Below are 17,705 nucleotides of genomic sequence, written 5' to 3'. Positions count from 1 at the left end.
GGCCCAAAAAGGGGGAGGCCCCCAAACTAAAAAAAAAAAAAAAAAAAAAAACTCTGTACAGTTTTTGTGATCTTTACAATTGGAAGTTGCTACTGGGTATCAGTAATTTTAGAATTAGAAGAGGTCTTAAAGCACATGTGCTTGGGCTTGTGAAGATTTAATAATGTACCCAAGATCACATAACTGGTTAATGATAGTTTCCATTGTTATGGGAGATTATAGATTTCCATGAGAGATTTCAGCATTCCATCTAAGAATTTCCCACTACATGTTACCTCTTAATTTTTAAAAAAGGATGTGTTACAGTGTTCACTGGGATAATACAACAGTCAGAAAAAAGACATTGCTAAGTTGCAGTTTGTTCTTTGGGGCACATGAGGAGATTCATTGAACTAATGGGAAAGACTGTTGTCTCCTTCAACCTCAAATGTATAGCCCTTACCTTAGCCCAGGCCCCATCCTCTTGAAAGGAGCCTGTACCTAAATCACCTCCATAGCATCTCCTCAGTTGACAGCATCAACCAGCCAACTAGCACAGGGGAAATCAGACTTTAAAATCACGGAGTTTGGTGTTGGAAGGAATTTGGATATCATTTAAATCAAACATCTCATTTTCAGAGACCCAGAGTAGACTAGTTTGCCAAAGGAAAGACATAATTCATAAATCATAACAGAGCTGAATTTAGAATCCAGGTCTCTGAAGCCCCAGAATAAGATTTTTTCTATTCTGCCATTCTGATTTCAAGCAGAAACTAGAAACATTTCAGATATATTGTTGGGAAAATATTTTACTGCCTGGGAAGTTGGACATTCAACTAACCACTTTAACAAACCCCTTAGGTTTCTTCCTAGTAAAATTGTATAATTTTTGATACAGTAAAACAAGATATAGAGGCTCATTTGGTTTTTCCTTCAATAAACCACACTGGATATGGGTTAAGATGGAGCTCCATTGTGTCATATCCTCTATTGTGGCAGATAGTGGGATTTGTTTTGCTTTGTTTTGGATAGTGTTTTGATGGGGCTTTACTGCAGTAGATCTGTAAGACGGTTATCCTGTACCTGATGGCATAAGAGAGTAAACTATCAAAAAGCAGTGGCTGGTATTGAGTGCTCTAATTTCTTTGGGAACAAAATAAAGTTAGGAACAAAAAAGATCCCAAGAGGGCTTCCCTGGTGGCGCAGTGGTTGAGAGTCCGCCTGCCGATGCAGGGGACACGGGTTCGTGCCCCGGTCCGGGAAGATCCCACATGCTGCGGAGCGGCTGGGCCTGTGAGCTGTGGCCACTGAGCCGTTGCGTCTGGAGCCTGTGGTCCACAACGGGAGAGGCCACAACAGTGAGAGGCCCGCGTACCACCAAAAAAAAAAAAGATCCCAAGAAAGAAATTGTAGTTGAAGTTTAAACATTATAAGATTATTATGATGATTATTAATAGTTTTCTACATTCATAAAGCATTGAGGGAGGGGCAGGAAGAAACATAACAGCTTTCTCTCATGGAAACTAGTTTTTAAATTTGATGTCATTCCCTTTTTTTGCTTTATTCTTTTCATTTCACTCTTCACCTCAGCATAGGACTGTACTGTTATACTCTTTTCCTTTCTTCCCTGTTCCCAGTATTTTCTTTTCCACCTGTCTCTACTCCATCTCAAGATCTGAGAAATTGTCTGTTTTCTAATGAGAGTATCTGTTGTCGTGTCATTTGTGGTGTAATCACCACACACTCCCTATCCATTGCTCTGTGGGTTGGCAGCACATTCCTGATTATGAGAGATTGAGTTGGAACCAGTACTGTGAGTATAGTATGAACAGCACTCCACACCCTGGGTGGGGACTATGAATAGAATTTTGCTTCCAACAGTCAATCTACTTTATGTCTAAATTAAGTATCGTTTCCTTTCTTTCAGTGCTGTGGCCTCTGGTCTAGCCTAGTTTTTGCTGTTCTGTGACTGTTGTGTGAATACAGCTTAAACTCTGTTGTGCAGCTAGAGTATGTAAGCACTCAAATATGTGAGCTTGTTCTCATTATTAAGGCACCTTAATGTTTCATTTCCATTCACGTTCATTCCATTGAACTTGAAAGTGCATATACTTTTTTTTTTTTGGCTGTGTTGGGTCTTCATTTCTGTGTGAGGGCTTTCTCTAGTTGTGGCAAGCGGGGGCCACTCACTGTCGCGGCCTCTCGTTGCGGACCACAGGCTCCAGACACACAGGCTAAGTAGTTGTGGCGCACGGGCTTAGTTGCTCCGCGGTACGTGGGATCTTCCCAGACCAGGGCTCGAACCTGTGTCCCCTGTATTGGCAGGCAGATTCTCAACCACTGCACCACCAGGGAAGCCCGCATATACTTTTATAGTAACATTTCTGAAGAGTAGGAGGATGGAATCATAAATGTTACAGTTCATCATAGGGGATGCTACTAGTGACATTTTATGGAGAGAGAGAAATATTTTCAAAACTTATCTTTCTTTTCTAAGAGCCAAAACTGGTAAAGATGAACTACTCAGTTTTTATTTTTACCTTATTTCCCTTTGAATAGCAACCCCCCCACAAAAAAGAAAAAAAAAAAGATTGAGTCATTATTTGGATTACTCCATGAACTTAAATAATTTAAATAATCAGTTTCCACAGAAGTAAATATGAATAAGCAGGGATTTTATGTGATATTTATTAAGTATCACATGTACTTAAGTATTAATGACTTTATTATTATACTACTAAGATACAAAATATTTTGTAGCTCTGAAGAGCACACTATTATAGATGGATTCAACATCTTAACCAGAAAGAATCAAGTGCCTACTATGTTTCCAGGGCTGAAATTTAAAGAGATTTATGTTTTAGACCAGCATTGTCCAATGGAACTTCAATGGAGGAAATGTCCTATATCTACAAAGTCCAGCTCTGTAGTTACAAGCCACATGTGACTGTTGAGCACTTGCATTGTAGCTAGTGCAACTAATGAACAATATTTTACTTAAAATTACCTAGCCATTGAGTGCAGCTTCAAACCATTCTCACACAGTTAGTCCAGTAAAAAAATAACCAAAGATTGGTTTGAAAAGCATTTGAGAAGAAGTATGCAGTAAGTCATTCTTTAGCTTAAAAACAACTGAGCATAGACATTTACTTCTCTTCTTTGATTTATCCAAGTGAAAAAAAATGAAGTTGCATTTTTAAATGCTAAGGAAAGTTACAAGTGAAACCAAAATGAGCTTTCCAGTGTCTATAATCATAGTAATATAATACTGGTTTTGGAGTCCACAGAAATCAGAGGGTACTTTATCAGAAATTAGGGACCTAATTTAAATCTAACTCATACATAGTTAACATAGACCCAGTTTGGCTTTGATATAGAAACCTTCTGAAAAGCATGGATCGATATGTTTTAAGAAAGATTTTAAATGGATCTTACAAGTAATGAGTATCATCACAAGGTTTAAGACCCAACAGTTTTAGCCTCCAAAATATTTCTTCATTTCATTCCAGTCTCTCAATTCCTTCTGTTGCCCATGGACTATAGAACTAGCTTTCTAAATTGATCTCTCTCAGCTATAGTTTGTCCTCTGTTTACCTGCCATGCAAATTTGAATACATTTCTTCTCTGCCTTCAGCCATTTAATAACTTTTTATCAGCTGAGCAGGATAAAATTCAGGCTTCTTAGATTATGGTATTTAAGGCTTTCCATTATTGTGTCTCTCCAGTCTCACCCTTTAGCATTTCCCGTCTCACAAGTCATTCTAACACCACGTGTATTCGTGCGCTCTCTCTCTCTCCTCCCCTCCCACTCCTCTTACCCTCCCTCACCAACTTCCCTCCCTCCATACAGGCTATTTTATATTTTCATGCTTTTATTCATGCAGCTTTCTGCCTTAAAAGACTGTCTAAGCTTTCAGGCATTGCGTAGCTCAGGAAGCTTTCTCTCATCTTCCCACTTCCAGATGCTGGCCTATATTTTTCATTGAAATTATTTGTTTTGAAGAGCTTTTTTCTCCTCTCGTAGACACCAGAAATTTGCCCTGGTCTAATTCATGGCTACATCCTTAGTATCTACGACTATGCCTGACATATAATAGTTAAGTGTTTGTTAATCTAAACTGAATATTGCAACATGGCTATTAATATTAAATGTTTAGTATATTCAGTGGTGCTATTTCAGATATGGAATACAACAATATTCTCTGATGAATTATGCTATATAGTGAGGAGAAATCCCACTTCCTTCTCCTCTGTTTTGTCCAACTCTAAGAGAAAATCACATGCTTGTCAGTCACAGCCTGACCAACCAACAGCAAATGCAATCACTTTCCTTTAGAACTCTGTACTGTTTGAAAGCTTTAGAAGGGGCAGTTGAAGTCATAACAACAAAGGATCCTGGAGGATGCTAGAAGAGTGGTACAGCTGGCCCAGATTTATGGCTACTGCATTACACAAGACCATCATAGAGGAAATGTTCACTCTTGTTGCATTCCTACTCTGCACAAATTTTACATCTATAAAGTAATTTATATTTCACAGAGTATTTCTCCATATACCTTTCCTCATTTATATATATTCATACTTGCATGTGTTCCGTTTCTCTTGGTTAAAAATTCTACTGATCACATCTAGCTCTCAAAGGATTTTAGAATATATTCTATTCATGTATCATGCAGCATGGTGTAATATAGAATACAGTGGACTCTAGTGATCATAAACAAGGTACAATCTCTAATCTCCAGAAATTAACCCCCTCAAAAGAAAGCATAGAGGAAAACACTTCATGCATGAATACATAATGTTATTACTTTTGTTTCTCTGCTTTATTTGAAGGTTGAAATATTTTATTTGTTAGGACCTATAACTATAAAATGCAGGGTTTTAAATATTTTTTTATAGTTCTGAACTACAAAACCCGTCATTTTAGTGCATTTCTCTTTGAAACGTTTATCTGTAATTTGGGTCATGTATTAAAGGTAAAGAAATGCCAAGCTAAAAGTGGTTATTTAATTCCTGATGTTGCAATTGCCTGAGTCTCAGTTCCTTCGTGTTACGTGTCTGAGCTTGAATATGTGTCACTTGTAAAACGTGTTTTTAGATTACAGTTTGCACTGGCTTAGATACATTTTAATGTGAAGATTGTAGATGTGAACTTTTCATCTAAAATAGCTCTGCATAAGCTCAGAATATCATGCAAGTCTTCATAATTCCCTAACCATTAAAAGTATAGTGTTCATGACCACATGCCACAGCTTCATATGTTTAAAGTGTTAAGTGTGTTAAGTGTTGGTGGAAATTATGACTCTCAGTTGTCAAGAATTTATGACAAAACACTAGCCTATTGAAAAGCTGCCTTTTAATGTTGCTATATAAATGTGGAGTCAAAACCATGTTAGAGCTGCAGTTTAGAGGATCAGCTTACAGTTAAAGAATAATAAAATATTTGTCAGTTGTGTTTTTTTTTTTTTTTTTCTTTTTTTTTTTGTCTGCATTGGGTCTTCATTGCTGCGCCTGGGCTTTCTCTAGCTGTGGTGAGCAGTGACTACTCTTCATTGCAGTGCACGGGCTTCTCATTGAGGTAGCTTCTCTTGTTGCAGAGCACGGGCTCTAGGTGCACGAGCCTCAGTAGTTGTGATGCGGGGGCTCAGTAGTTGTGGCTCGCAGGCTCTAGAGCACAGGCTCAGTAGTTGTGGTGCACGGGTGCACGGGCTTAGTTGCTTCGCGACATGTGGGATCTTCCCGGACCAGAGCTCAAACCCGTGTCCCCTGCATTGGCAGGCAGATTCTTAACCACTGTGCCACCAGGGAAGTCCTGTCAGATTTTTATACCTTGTAATCTGACCAAAAAAATAGTACACTCTTAATTATAGTAAAGTAATACTAGAAATTAAAATATATCTTTAATTGTCAGAGTATGTATGATTACAGAATCTCTATAACTAGACTTCTATCCAGATGTTAATTCTTTAAGCCATTATTCTCTAGTCCCTATTCTTCTCATTCTCTCACCACTATTCTACAAAATGTTTTTTGGAGAGACTGTATTCCTATGTGTTTTATGTGTTTTTCATACGTATATTCACACACTCAATTTGATGTACTGCTTTTTTGGTAACGTGTTCAGGCTAATTTTATTCTCCCATTTTTACTTTTGCACTCATTATTATTTCTATGCTAAGATTGTTAACTACAACTTTATTTTCCATGTCTGAAAACTAAATACATATAGGAAGTCAAAAAGAAGAAAATCATCTAGTGAAATGAATATTCATGATCCTAAATGAACTCTAGTACACTGATTTACACAATGTAGGTTTCATTTAAATATTTACTAGCTGAGAAAAGAAATTTGCAAACCAACTAATTAGATACTGAGTCTAATTTTATCCCACAAAAGGCAGATAAATTCAGTTCTCCAATTGTAATGGTGACAGCTTAAAATTTTGCTGTTGCAGTTTTAACATTGCAATGAAAGTAGCCACATGTGTATTTTATAAAATGTGTATTTGAACATTCTTAATAGGTCCATTACACATGATTCAAAAATTTTGGCATTCAGGAAACTTTGTAATATTCTATAAATACTTAAAAGCATCTCTTTGTTTAAAAAAAAAAGTCTGACACTTTCTAATTAAAATAAAAATCACTAGGTTTTGTTGATGCGGGGAGATGGGTACATATGAGGACTTGTACTCTCCGTTTTTGTGTCTGTTTAGAAGTTTTCATAATAAAAAGTTGTGTGTGTTTTTTTAATCACTCAGTTAATACCACATTCCTGGGATCTGGACCAAATCTAAAGTGCTAATAGTATACATTTAAATATAGATAGAAAACATATCTGTTGTCTGGATCCTCCAAAAAAACTCGTCAATAACGGTAGGACACCTTGTGGAAAATTAGGGATTACCCTTCTTTTGCAGACCAGAACAGAGGAAGAAAGCTACTACCTATCTAGTTAGTGTCTACTGGGTGCCTTTTATGTGGGTCATCAGAAAGCCAAGAAGTGTTTCTATCTGTCAGCATGGAAAATATGCCTCTATTATACACCAATGCAGATTCTCTTGGTATAGGACATGTAATTTTATAGTAATTCCTGAAACTGTTACATTTATTATTTAATTCAGAAATGGAAAGCTTATAAGAGCTAAACTTTCTTGTAAGCAGAACTGAGTAGTAAATTTTGGCCGAGAACTTTAATCTGATTCTAACCTTTTTATAACCATGATTGTGTAGTAAATATTGCCTGGGAACTCGACTCTGGTTATATCTGCCATGCCATTAAGTGAAAGGAACATGGTTAACAACGTTTTTTTTTAAAAGATGCATTCCGGAATACAAGAAGCTCACAAAAGATTCCTACCACTTTAATTAACATAAACACCCCACTCCTACCCCAGCCTTAGAAGGGAAAAGTTCTTCCTGCCCCTTAATTGTCCTGCTAAGCTAGTCATCTAGTTTGTGTTTCCAGAGTGTTTGTGCCCTATTACTCTGAAGCAGTAAAGCATCATAAGGCAATGTCCTCCCCCCGGGTGTGGTACTGAGAACATTTACAGACCAGTAGTTCATCACGGGAAGATGATTTATTGTTATATATATTTTTGTGTGTGTAAATTTATTTATTTGTTTATTTAGGCTGTGGTGGGTCTTCATTGCTGCACACAGGCTTTCTCTAGTTGCGGTGAGCGGGGGCTACTCTTCATTGTGGTGCGCAGGCTTCTCATTGCGGGTGGCTTCTCTTCTTGTGGAGCATGGGCTCTAGGTGTGCGGGCTTCAGTAGTTGTGGCACGTGGGCTCAGTAGTTGTGACACGTGGGCTCAGTAGTTGTAGCTTGCAGGCTCTAGAGCGCAGGCTCAGTAGTTGTGGTGCACAGGCTTAGTTGCTCCACGGCATGTGGGATCTTCCCAGACCAGGGCTTGAACCCATGTCCCCTGCATTGGCAGGTGGATTCTCAACCACTGTGCCACGGGGGAAGTCCTGGTGTTATATTTTTAAGAAGAGTTTGTCAAAGTTACATTAATTTGTCTTACAGAGGAAATCAAGGATTGAAAAAAGTTTACTAGTGTTGTCAGAGTATAGGAAACAAAACATAGGTGAGCAAAAGACAGGGAATGTGGACGCTGTGAAATAACGTATGAATAGTTATAAAGCACCACCAGAGAATGGAAATTAAAATTTATTTACTCTCATACAGCCACTTTGCAGAAATAGTTATGAAATAGTAAATTCAATTAATATGGGGTGTGAAATTGTTATTGCAGGCTTAACATCCAAGTGACTGAAGTTCTCTCCTCTGTCCACTGAATAGGTTTGTTGCAACTTCCTACTTTTCATTGTGAGGTAAAACCATATTGCCTCCATACATTTGGGTCTTTCCCTTGGCCTTGTTGGTTTTACTGTCCTGTTTGTTACAATGCCAGGTTTGTCATTTGGTCAAGTTACCTTGGGAAGATTCCTCAAAACTTTAGCGTGGAGGTTCTGTACAATAAAACAAAAAGTTCTTTGGTGCCCCTGGAAGATAACAGTTCTTCTTACATAACCATTTAACTATGTTCATTACATTTAAATTAGATAAAACTAATAAATAAATTAGATAAAACTTGTTTGACATCTTCTACAGTCCTTTCAAATCACGTTCATCTTAAACCAGAGGAATTTTTTTTATGTTTTTTTTTTTTTTTTTTTACTTTTGGCTGCGTTGGGTCTTTGTTACTGTGCATAGGCTTTTCTTTAGTCATGGCGAGCGGGGGCCACTCTTCATTTCAGTGCACAGACTTCTCATTGCGGTGGCTTCTCTTGTTGTGGAGCATGGGCTCTATGCATGTGGGCTTCAGTAGTTGTGGCTCACAGGCTCTAGAGTGCAGGCTCAGTAGTTGTGGCTCACGGGCTTAGTTGCTCTGTGGCATGTGGGATCTTCCCAGACCAGGGCTCGAACCTGTGTGCCCTGCATTGGCAGGTGGGTTCTTAACTACTGTGCCACCAGGGAAGCCCACTTTTTTTTTTTTGGCTACGTCGGGTCTTTGTTGCTGCACTTGAGCTTTTCTGTAGCTGCAGCGAGCGGGGGCTACTCTTCGCTGCAGTGCACAGGCTTCTCATTGCAGTGGCTTCTCTTTTTGCAAAGCACAGGCTCTAGGCATATGGGCTCAGTAGTTGTGGCGCGCAGGCCTCAGTAGTTGTGGCATGTGGGGTCAGTAGTTGTGGCTCACGGGCTGTAGAGAGCAGGCTCAGTAGTTGTGGCGCACAGGCTTAGTTGCTCCGTGGCATGTGGAATCTTCCCGGACCAGGGCTCAAACCCGTGTCCCCTGCATTGGCAGGCTGCGGCACCAGGGAAGTCCCAGAGAGGAATTTTTTTTTAATCATTTATTTTACCATGAGACTTCCCTGTGGTAGAATGGAATCATTTTTTTTAAAGTTCTGGTACATACTTGGATTTTCAATTCCAAAACTCTTTTTATTAATTATAGTATTATTTGATACTTACGTTCACTGTATACAAAACTGGACAAAGTAGGAGTCTTCTATATTGTGCATGCTTCTCCTGGTAAACATTGTTATAAGAACAATACACAACTTCCTCTCCATCAAGTCCATGGCCAGTCATTTATCCTTCAACTCTTCCCAGCATTACTCCTATCCTTTGCCTCAGCATGAGCTCCCAATTTTTCCAGCCCATCATTTCCATCCTGGTTTCCAGCCTGGTTTCTGTGGTGCCATTTAACTATTTCATTCATTTATTCATCTCTTTTTCTTTTAACAATCTCTGTTAAACACCTCCTAGCACAAGGGAATAATTCATTTTGTGAAGTACCCATCCTCAAGTTTGCAAACTAGTAAAAAAGAAACCCTCACATACCTTGATTATCTGCTACCATGAATCCCATATCACTCCTCAGTTCTAGGTATTTCCCACGGTCTGCTTTCTCTAGTGCCTAGAAAAAGCCACAAAACCATTCTGATTGGTTCCAATAAAATTCATGCATTCTAGCCTAATCTAAACTCTCACTGTAACGTAAAAGCTTTCATGGTTTTTTTTGTTTGTTTGTTTTTGCTGACTCAACACTTTCTTCACAGCAGAATTTCTTTACTCTTCTCAGGAAGTGATTTACTTTTTTTTTTTTTTTTTGGGGGGGGTACGCGGGCCTCTCACTGTTGCAGCCTCTCCCGTTGCGGAGCACAGGCTCTGGACACGCAGGCTCAGCGGCCATGGCTCACGGGCCCAGCTGCTCCGTGGCATGTGGGATCCTCCCGAACCGGGGCATGAACCCGTGTCCCCTGCATCGGCAGGCGGACGCTCAACCACTGCGCCACCAGGGAGGCCCGTGATTTACTTTTATTACCAGGAGTATGGCAAATTTCTGATGAGTATCTTGGGATTCCCTCTGTATTTTCACTCTTTCCTTTGTTCATTACTTCCTTCTCTTAAGAAGGAAAGGTTCTTCCTCCCTGCTAAATTAACCATCCCATGTATGTTGGTTTTTTCCCATCTCCTCCTCCTGGTTCCTTCACATTTTCCATCAGTTTTCCCCACTATCCTTTGCAATCTCCTCCAATCTACACATTTATTATCCACTGCCTAAAAACATCCTCAGACATTTCACTCTTCCAGAAAGACCCTAATAACTCATCTAGTCTCATTTAGTTTATTTTTTTAAATCTTTTTTCTTTCTCAAACCCTCAAACTTCTTGAAAGAATAGTGTTACTCATTTTCTCAATTTACTATCATTTAGTCTGATTTGGTCTCTCACCTGTCTGTGGAATGGAAATAGTCCTCTTAAAGGTCATCAGTGACCTTTGTGTATCACATATATTCATCTTTTCATTCATTCGTTCATATTTACTCAGAAAATATTTATTTTGTGCTTGCTATGCATCAGACACTTGCTAGATACTAGAGGTATATCTGAAAAAGACACAATCCTTTTTGTCAGAGTTTATAATTTTGGTAGAGGAAACAAGTAGAGGAAGAACTATCAATATTAGGCAGTGGAAGAGTCACAATTTTTTAAGCATAAGGCAATATGAAAGTACAAGAAGCAATATCTAACTCAGCCTTGAGGTGGTCATGAAAGCTTTTGTGGACATGAAAGATTTTTTTCCTTTAAGGCTTCTCTTAAAGGAAAAAGAAAAAGTATTCAAAAGAAAAGGGGAGGAAAGGCATTTCTAGCAGGGAAAGTATCTTTCAGGAGAGAATCTAAAAGTTTATATGCTTTTGGTTATCTGTAAATTCAGTAACACAAGTGCAAAATTTGGAGAAGTGGATGGTGATGATGCCCTGGAACAAGGGTTCTACCTGGATTGAGTTTTTAAAGTTCTGTTTCAATGTTTGTGTATTTCAGTGTGCTTTGGGCGGGCAGGCAGAGAAGAGAGGTCTGTGCTTTTCATCTGATTCTAGCAAGTAAGAACCTATGACTTCAGAATATGAAGAGCTACTGCTATAAATGTAGTCAGGGACCACCTTATGGAAAGGCTTTGAATACTAAGCTAAGGAGATACTAAACTGTATCTTGAAAACTCTAGTTTGAAGAAGTTTAAGAAATACAGTATTATGCTCAGATTTTCATTTCTGGAAAGTTCATTCTTTGTAATGTGCATTATAATACGAGACAAGCAAGAAAGCAAGACTGCAGAGAGGGCAATCTAGGACACGTGAAGTAGTCCAGGCTTGAGCTGAATAGTCATCTATGATAGTGATCATGAGTACAAAGAAGAGGGGTGAGTCGGAAACATTTAGAAGGTAGGATTTAGATTTAATGGAGTTCTGCCCCCCGATACAGAGCACACACCGTACATCCCTACACAGCTCCCCCCGCCCCCCCCGTCCCCACATGTCCCGTCTTAAGTATTTTGTACTTCTGCCTTTTAAATTATTTGAACTTGGGACTGTGTCTTTGGATTTTCCATCCTCATAGCACCTAGTGCAAAGAATGATGTTTCTGTAGCATACACTGTATTCTAAGAGCTCTGCATATATTAATTCATTTAATGCTCACAACAACCCTATGAGATGCACACTACTATTATACCCTCTTTTCAGTTGAAGAAGAGTCACAGGAAGGTTAAATACCTTCCTAAAGTCATGCACCTGGTAAGTACTGGAGCTGAGATTCAAACCCTAGCAAATCTAGCTTCAGAGTCCAGGCTCTTAACCCGTATGCCAAACTGCCTCAAAACTGTAGTCACATTTTTGAATACCACCTATCCATTATTAAATTTAAAGCAATGTATAAAAATGTTCTAGTCTCACAAGAATTAATTTAGTGCCGTATTTGATTTGTGGGGAACAGCTAATGAGTTCGCTTTCTAATGTTTATGTTTTAATCCTTTCAGAACCAATTCGAAGATACAAAACTTACCACAGTGATATCTTTAGCACCTCCAGTGAAAGTCCATCTATTGTTTCCTCTGAATCAGATTTCAGAAAAGGTGAGAGGGATCTGAACAAGCAAAATGTTCTTAAGAAACCATGATCGTTCTTCTCTTTCAGTAGTGTTGAGATATAAGGTGTCAAAAGAATAATTCTATATAAAATTTTTTAATTGTAGAAAACTTCCAGTTACTCATTTTAACAGTATTATAGGAACTTAATAGCAGTGTAGTCATTTTCATAGTAGAGAAAATAATTGTTTTCAAAATAACATGACTTACCTTTAAAGAGTTTATTGACATTATGTCACTAATTTGATTACATGAATATGATTTGTAAAAGTTATCTTATGTGTCTGCTGAATGCTTGAGTTTTAAATAAGATTACTTGATATTTTTATCACTTGTACTATTTTTGTTTCATTCACAATTAGTGAGAAAAAGTGAAGTGTCAAAGAGATTTGAGTCCAACAGTGGTCTCCCAGGGGTGGATGAAACCCCAAGTCAAGGCCAGTCACAGAGACCAAGGTATGTAATATGAAAAAATGATAATATATTTCCTGTTGCTGGTGTGTTTTTTTTTCTTTGTTAGAATCAAGGAGAATTTTTAAAAATTATTCTTTTTCCTCTGTTTTCTCCATTTTCCTTTTCCTTTTCCTCCTCTTTAAGTTCTTGCAAATTCATTCAATTATGTAAGAGATGTTACAGTAGTTTGAGTTATTGGAATCTTTTAAAATTAGAATTGGCCCTGATTATTTATAGTTTGTGCTTGATTTTTAAATTAACATGAATATAAAATAACTTATTAACAGTAAGGAAGTTCTGAAGGCACGGCATTAAACATCTGTGAGAAGATAGTAAACTTTGATTTCTAAGAGAATAATATTCTTTCGAGGTTGAATGGGCTCAACAAGCAGGCTTTCAGTGAGTATTATTTTTTGAATGAATAATTAATAGGTTACTACTGAATAACCTATTATGTAAAAAGTTAATTTTTCACTACATCTTTCCTGGCTTAAAAGAGGTCATCTTGTATTTTTTAAAGCCCACTTCGGGCTGTTTAGAGTTCATTTTCATACTGAAATACTCAGGTTTCTTATAAGGTGTGTATTATTCTTGTGCTAGGGTTAGAATGGTGGTATTATAGGCATGGATTGATTTACTTTGTTTGAACTGAAAAGTGTCAAATCAGTAGTGAATATATTAATGTGTATCTTTTGCAGGTGTGTACAGGTCCCTTACGTGAACAGAAGCATGTTATTAATGTTAAGCATTAATTTGAAATTCATAATGTGATATTAGAGAACAAGAAGTTGCTTCCAAATTTACTCCCAAACGACAGGAATCCTCTTAAATTTGATATCAGTTCATTTAGTTCAAGTGCCATTATACACAAAAGAATCATTTGAAAATTAACAAAAACTTGCCCCTTAGTTGATTAATTCTGGCAGACACTGTTTCATACCTGTAAACTATTAATAGACCAGGTAACCCTAGCCATGTGACTAAAGCAGACAATTTATCCAGGGTTTAGACTCCAAGTAATTACATTGCACTAAAATTATTCCTTAATATTCCAGTTTTTATGAAACTTGTGTGTTTTTCTCTTCCCTCTTGTTCCTTTTAAAATAGTCTATGAGGGACTTCCCTGGCAGTCCAATGGTTAAGACTTTGCCTTCCAACACAGGGGGTACAGGTTCAATCCCTGGTTGGGGAGCTAAGATCCCACATGCCTGGAGGCCAGAAAACCTCCATAACATAAACATAAACATAAAATCGAAGCAACATTGTAACAAATTCAATAAAGACTTTAAAAATGGTCCACATCAAAAAAAAAATCTTAAAAAAAAAATAAAGTAGTCTATGATACTTTCTTTGAGGAAAGCTCTAATAAGTATTCATTTACCTAAAGTGGTATGATCTTTGCATAATAGCATTTTCTATTTTTATGACCCCATTGTGGTAATAGTATTTGTGATTACTATTTTGGTAATTTTGACCAAAGAGGTAAGAGACAAAGACAGATCTATGCTTGATATTACATAATTTTGTTAAAGAAGCAAAACTGTTTTGGGATGACCAGCCATATGGAGCAAATGTTGAATTGCACTAAGCTCTGTGTTGAATTGAGGAAGTCACTCTTCTCTATATATGTAATTTGGAGAAAACTTATAAATAGTTAATATGATGCCCTTTTAACTTAATCAGAAATAGGAGTAAAGATAACAACTGGAAGAATTGTTGGGATTATGTGTTGATTGATTTATTTTTTTTTCTGTTTTTTTCTTTACAGTAGGTCCTTGTTGGTTATCCATTTTAAATATAGCAGTGAGTACATGTCAATCCCAAACTCCCAATCTGATGGATTGATTTTATAGTCAGTTTGCTAGTTATTTAAAATACATATTCCTCCAAACAAAATTGAATCATTTTGTGAGTCTTATTTCAATTTTCTAGATTAGGTACCTAAAAGCGTCAGCATTATAAAAGAATCTTAGTTTTGACTGTTTCCGGTTTAATTTTAGGAAACATTAACATCGAGGCCTTAGCTCATCAAATCGTAATTTAGTGATAAGCTACCTTTTATTTCACACTTTAAGAGGGTAAAAAACACAACATAGTGTTCATAGCATCTGTATTAGATAAAGTTATAGGTGAAAAAAAAATATTTCAAGGAGAAGTAGATTGTCAGGTCTGTGTATTTATTACATTTAATGTAAGGTGCTAAACTCTACTTCTTTTAGAGTACCCCATCTCTTCTTTCTGTGCAAGGAAAAACACATTAACTAAAATATTGTCTAGATTCCTTATTCAAGTGCAGAGTTTTCTATATGTGTACAAAGGCTTCTGATAATATCCTTAACATGCTGGTACTTAATCGGGAGGTTCTGTTTGTTCTTTAGGTCACATATTTGTGAGATCTATTAATAGTTCTGTATTTAGACATGTTGCCTGCTTTATAAAATTTCCATTTCTTTAGCTAGAATGAAATGGAAAAACAGATCGAGACAGTGCTATTGATTTGAATCATAGTGGGTGGGGGGAGATTAACAGGAAATTATGAGTCAGATCCAGAAGAATGAGTAATTTTTGGATTTTGAGCTATCAAAAGTGTCTTTCAGTGACCAAAAAAGATATTCAAAGCTGTTTTCCAAAGAGCAACTCTAAGTTTTTTTTCTGTGTTAACTTTTGAAGTACAATTTATACATAGTGCAATTCCCACTGCTTCTGTGCCTATCTGCTTAATGATGTAGCCATTTTTTCTGTCTCAAAAGAACCTATTTATTCATTCCTAAATCATCTAGGTTTTCTGAGTTTTTTGTTCTTTTTTCTTTTTCTTTCTTTCCTTCCTTCCTTCCTTCCTTCCTTCCTTCCTTCCTCGCTCCCTCCTTCCCTCCCTTCCTTACTTCCTTCATTGGGATTTCATTGCTGCACGTAGGCTTTCTCTAGTTGCAGTGAGCGGTGGCTACTCTTCCTTGTGGTGCGTGGGCTTCTCATTGCAGTGGCTTCTCTTGTTGTGGAGCACAGGCTCTAGAGCGCAGGCTCAGTAGTTGTGGTGCATGGGCCTAGTTCTGCAGCGTGTGGGATCTTCCCGGACCAGAGCTCGAACCTGTGTCCCCTGCATTGGCAGGGGAATTCTTAACCACTGCGCCACCAAGGAAGTCCCTGTTCATTTGTTTTGTCTGTTTAGTTTGTTTGTTTTTTGCCTCTCAAACATTTCAGTCTTTATAGGAATTTCTACCAGATATTGTGTTGGGCCAGCTAAAGTGATGATCAGTCATTTTTTGCTACCTGTTTGTAGCTCTGGTATAAAATAATTTGAACAAGAAGGCTAATATATTTGATGAAAATGACAGGTGTGAGTTAAAATGTAAAGATTCAAATTCTTACCATTTTCCTTGACCCCATTAAGTGAGAGTGAGCCATAAAATCATGTTCAATCATTTGTGCAACAAATGATTATTGAGTACCTGCCATGTACTGGGTACTTATAGGTACTGGAGATGGAGTCATGAACAAGATCAAGAAGTCCCTAAAGAGATTTTCTAGTGCTGAGGGATAGCCAGTAAACCACTGAAAAAACAAGTAAGTAATGCACCATCAGAATGTGATGGTGCTTGGAAGAAAAATAAATCAGGCTAAAGGGTTAGAAACTACAGGTGTGTGATGTCCAAATTCTAGTTTTCATAGGGTAGGGTGATCAGAGGAGGCCTCTCCCAAGGGGCAACATTTGAAAAGAAAACTATTTGCAACAAGGAAGTAAAATATGCAGATATCAGGGGGAAGAGAGTTCCAGACAAAAGGAACAGCAAGAGCAGAGGCCCTGAGGTAGGGGAGATATGTCCATGTTAGGGGGATAGCAGGAAGGGCAGCATAACACAGAAGGCAGCAGAATGAGTGAAGGGCAGAGTGGATGGTAACCAGGACCCAAATCATATCAGACCTCAAAAGCTAAGGTGAGCACTTCAGATGTTATTCTAAGTGTAATGGGAAGCCATTGGATGGTTGAGAGCATAGAGAGCCATGATCTAATTTACATTTTAATGGAATTGATCTGTTCTGTGAAGAACAGTTTGCAGGAGTAAAAGACCAGTTAGGAGGCAATTACAGTACTCCATTTGAGCTGCATACAGCACAGATTAGGTTGCTAGTGGTAAAGAAGATTCAAATACAGATTTCTTCAAGGTTGTGCCCTGCAGGATTTGCTGGTCATTCAGATGTGGGATTTGTAAGAGGAATCAAGAATGACTCCAAGTTGTGTCCTAAGCAACCAGTGAGTGATTGAGAGAAGGTTGCACGTAAGGAAAAAGTACCAAGAATTTGGTTTTAGACATGTTAGGTTAAAGATGCATGTTAACATCCAAGTAGAACACTCACTTAGGCAGGTGAGTAGAATTAGAATTCAGGGGAGAGCCTGGAGTTTTGGGAATATAAGATAATTAAGACTAGGTGACTACATGAGATCAGGTAGGTATGAAGACTGTGGAGACTAGAAAACTCTGGAGGTCTGAGCACTGTTGCAGTCTAACATTAAGAGATTAGAAATGAAGGAGGATCCAGCAAAAGAGACTGAGAGGGAGGAGCCAGTGAAGTAGAAGGAAAATAAAAAGAGCATGGTTTCCCAGAAGTCAGATGTTTAAGAAGACGAATGATTAAGCAGCTGTATGTTATATGATGCTTAGAGGTCAAGTAAGATGCAAACTAAGAATTATCCTTTGGCTTTGGTAACACAGAAGGTAGTCATTTTTGTGACTAGTTTTGGTGAAATGGTAAGGACTCAAACTATTGGTCTGAGTCCAAGAGAGAGTGGGAGATGAAATGGAGATAAAATTTAAAGGACAGTTTTTTTTTTTTTTTTTTTTTT

At 37.8% G+C, this 17,705-nt stretch overlaps 1 protein-coding gene across 12 annotated transcripts in view; it reads left to right on the top strand.

Annotated features, from left to right (window-relative positions):
- PTPN13 (protein tyrosine phosphatase non-receptor type 13) overlaps positions 1-17,705 on the top strand; it is a 226,571-nt gene that overhangs the window by 109,140 nt on the left and 99,726 nt on the right. For all 12 annotated transcript variants that reach the window (XM_024764184.1, XM_024764183.1, XM_024764181.1 and 9 more), the window contains 2 exons: positions 12,305-12,400; positions 12,775-12,868. In XM_024764184.1, coding sequence (XP_024619952.1) covers positions 12,305-12,400; positions 12,775-12,868 — 190 coding nt within the window. The remainder of the gene's footprint in view (positions 1-12,304; positions 12,401-12,774; positions 12,869-17,705) is intronic.

This window comes from Neophocaena asiaeorientalis, unplaced genomic scaffold (assembly GCF_003031525.2).
Source record: "Neophocaena asiaeorientalis asiaeorientalis breed wild unplaced genomic scaffold, Neophocaena_asiaeorientalis_V1.1 scaffold296, whole genome shotgun sequence".
Lineage (NCBI taxonomy): Eukaryota > Metazoa > Chordata > Mammalia > Artiodactyla > Phocoenidae > Neophocaena > Neophocaena asiaeorientalis.
The sequence above is the reverse complement of the archived record's forward strand: the minus strand, read 5'-3'. Positions and strand labels throughout refer to the sequence as shown.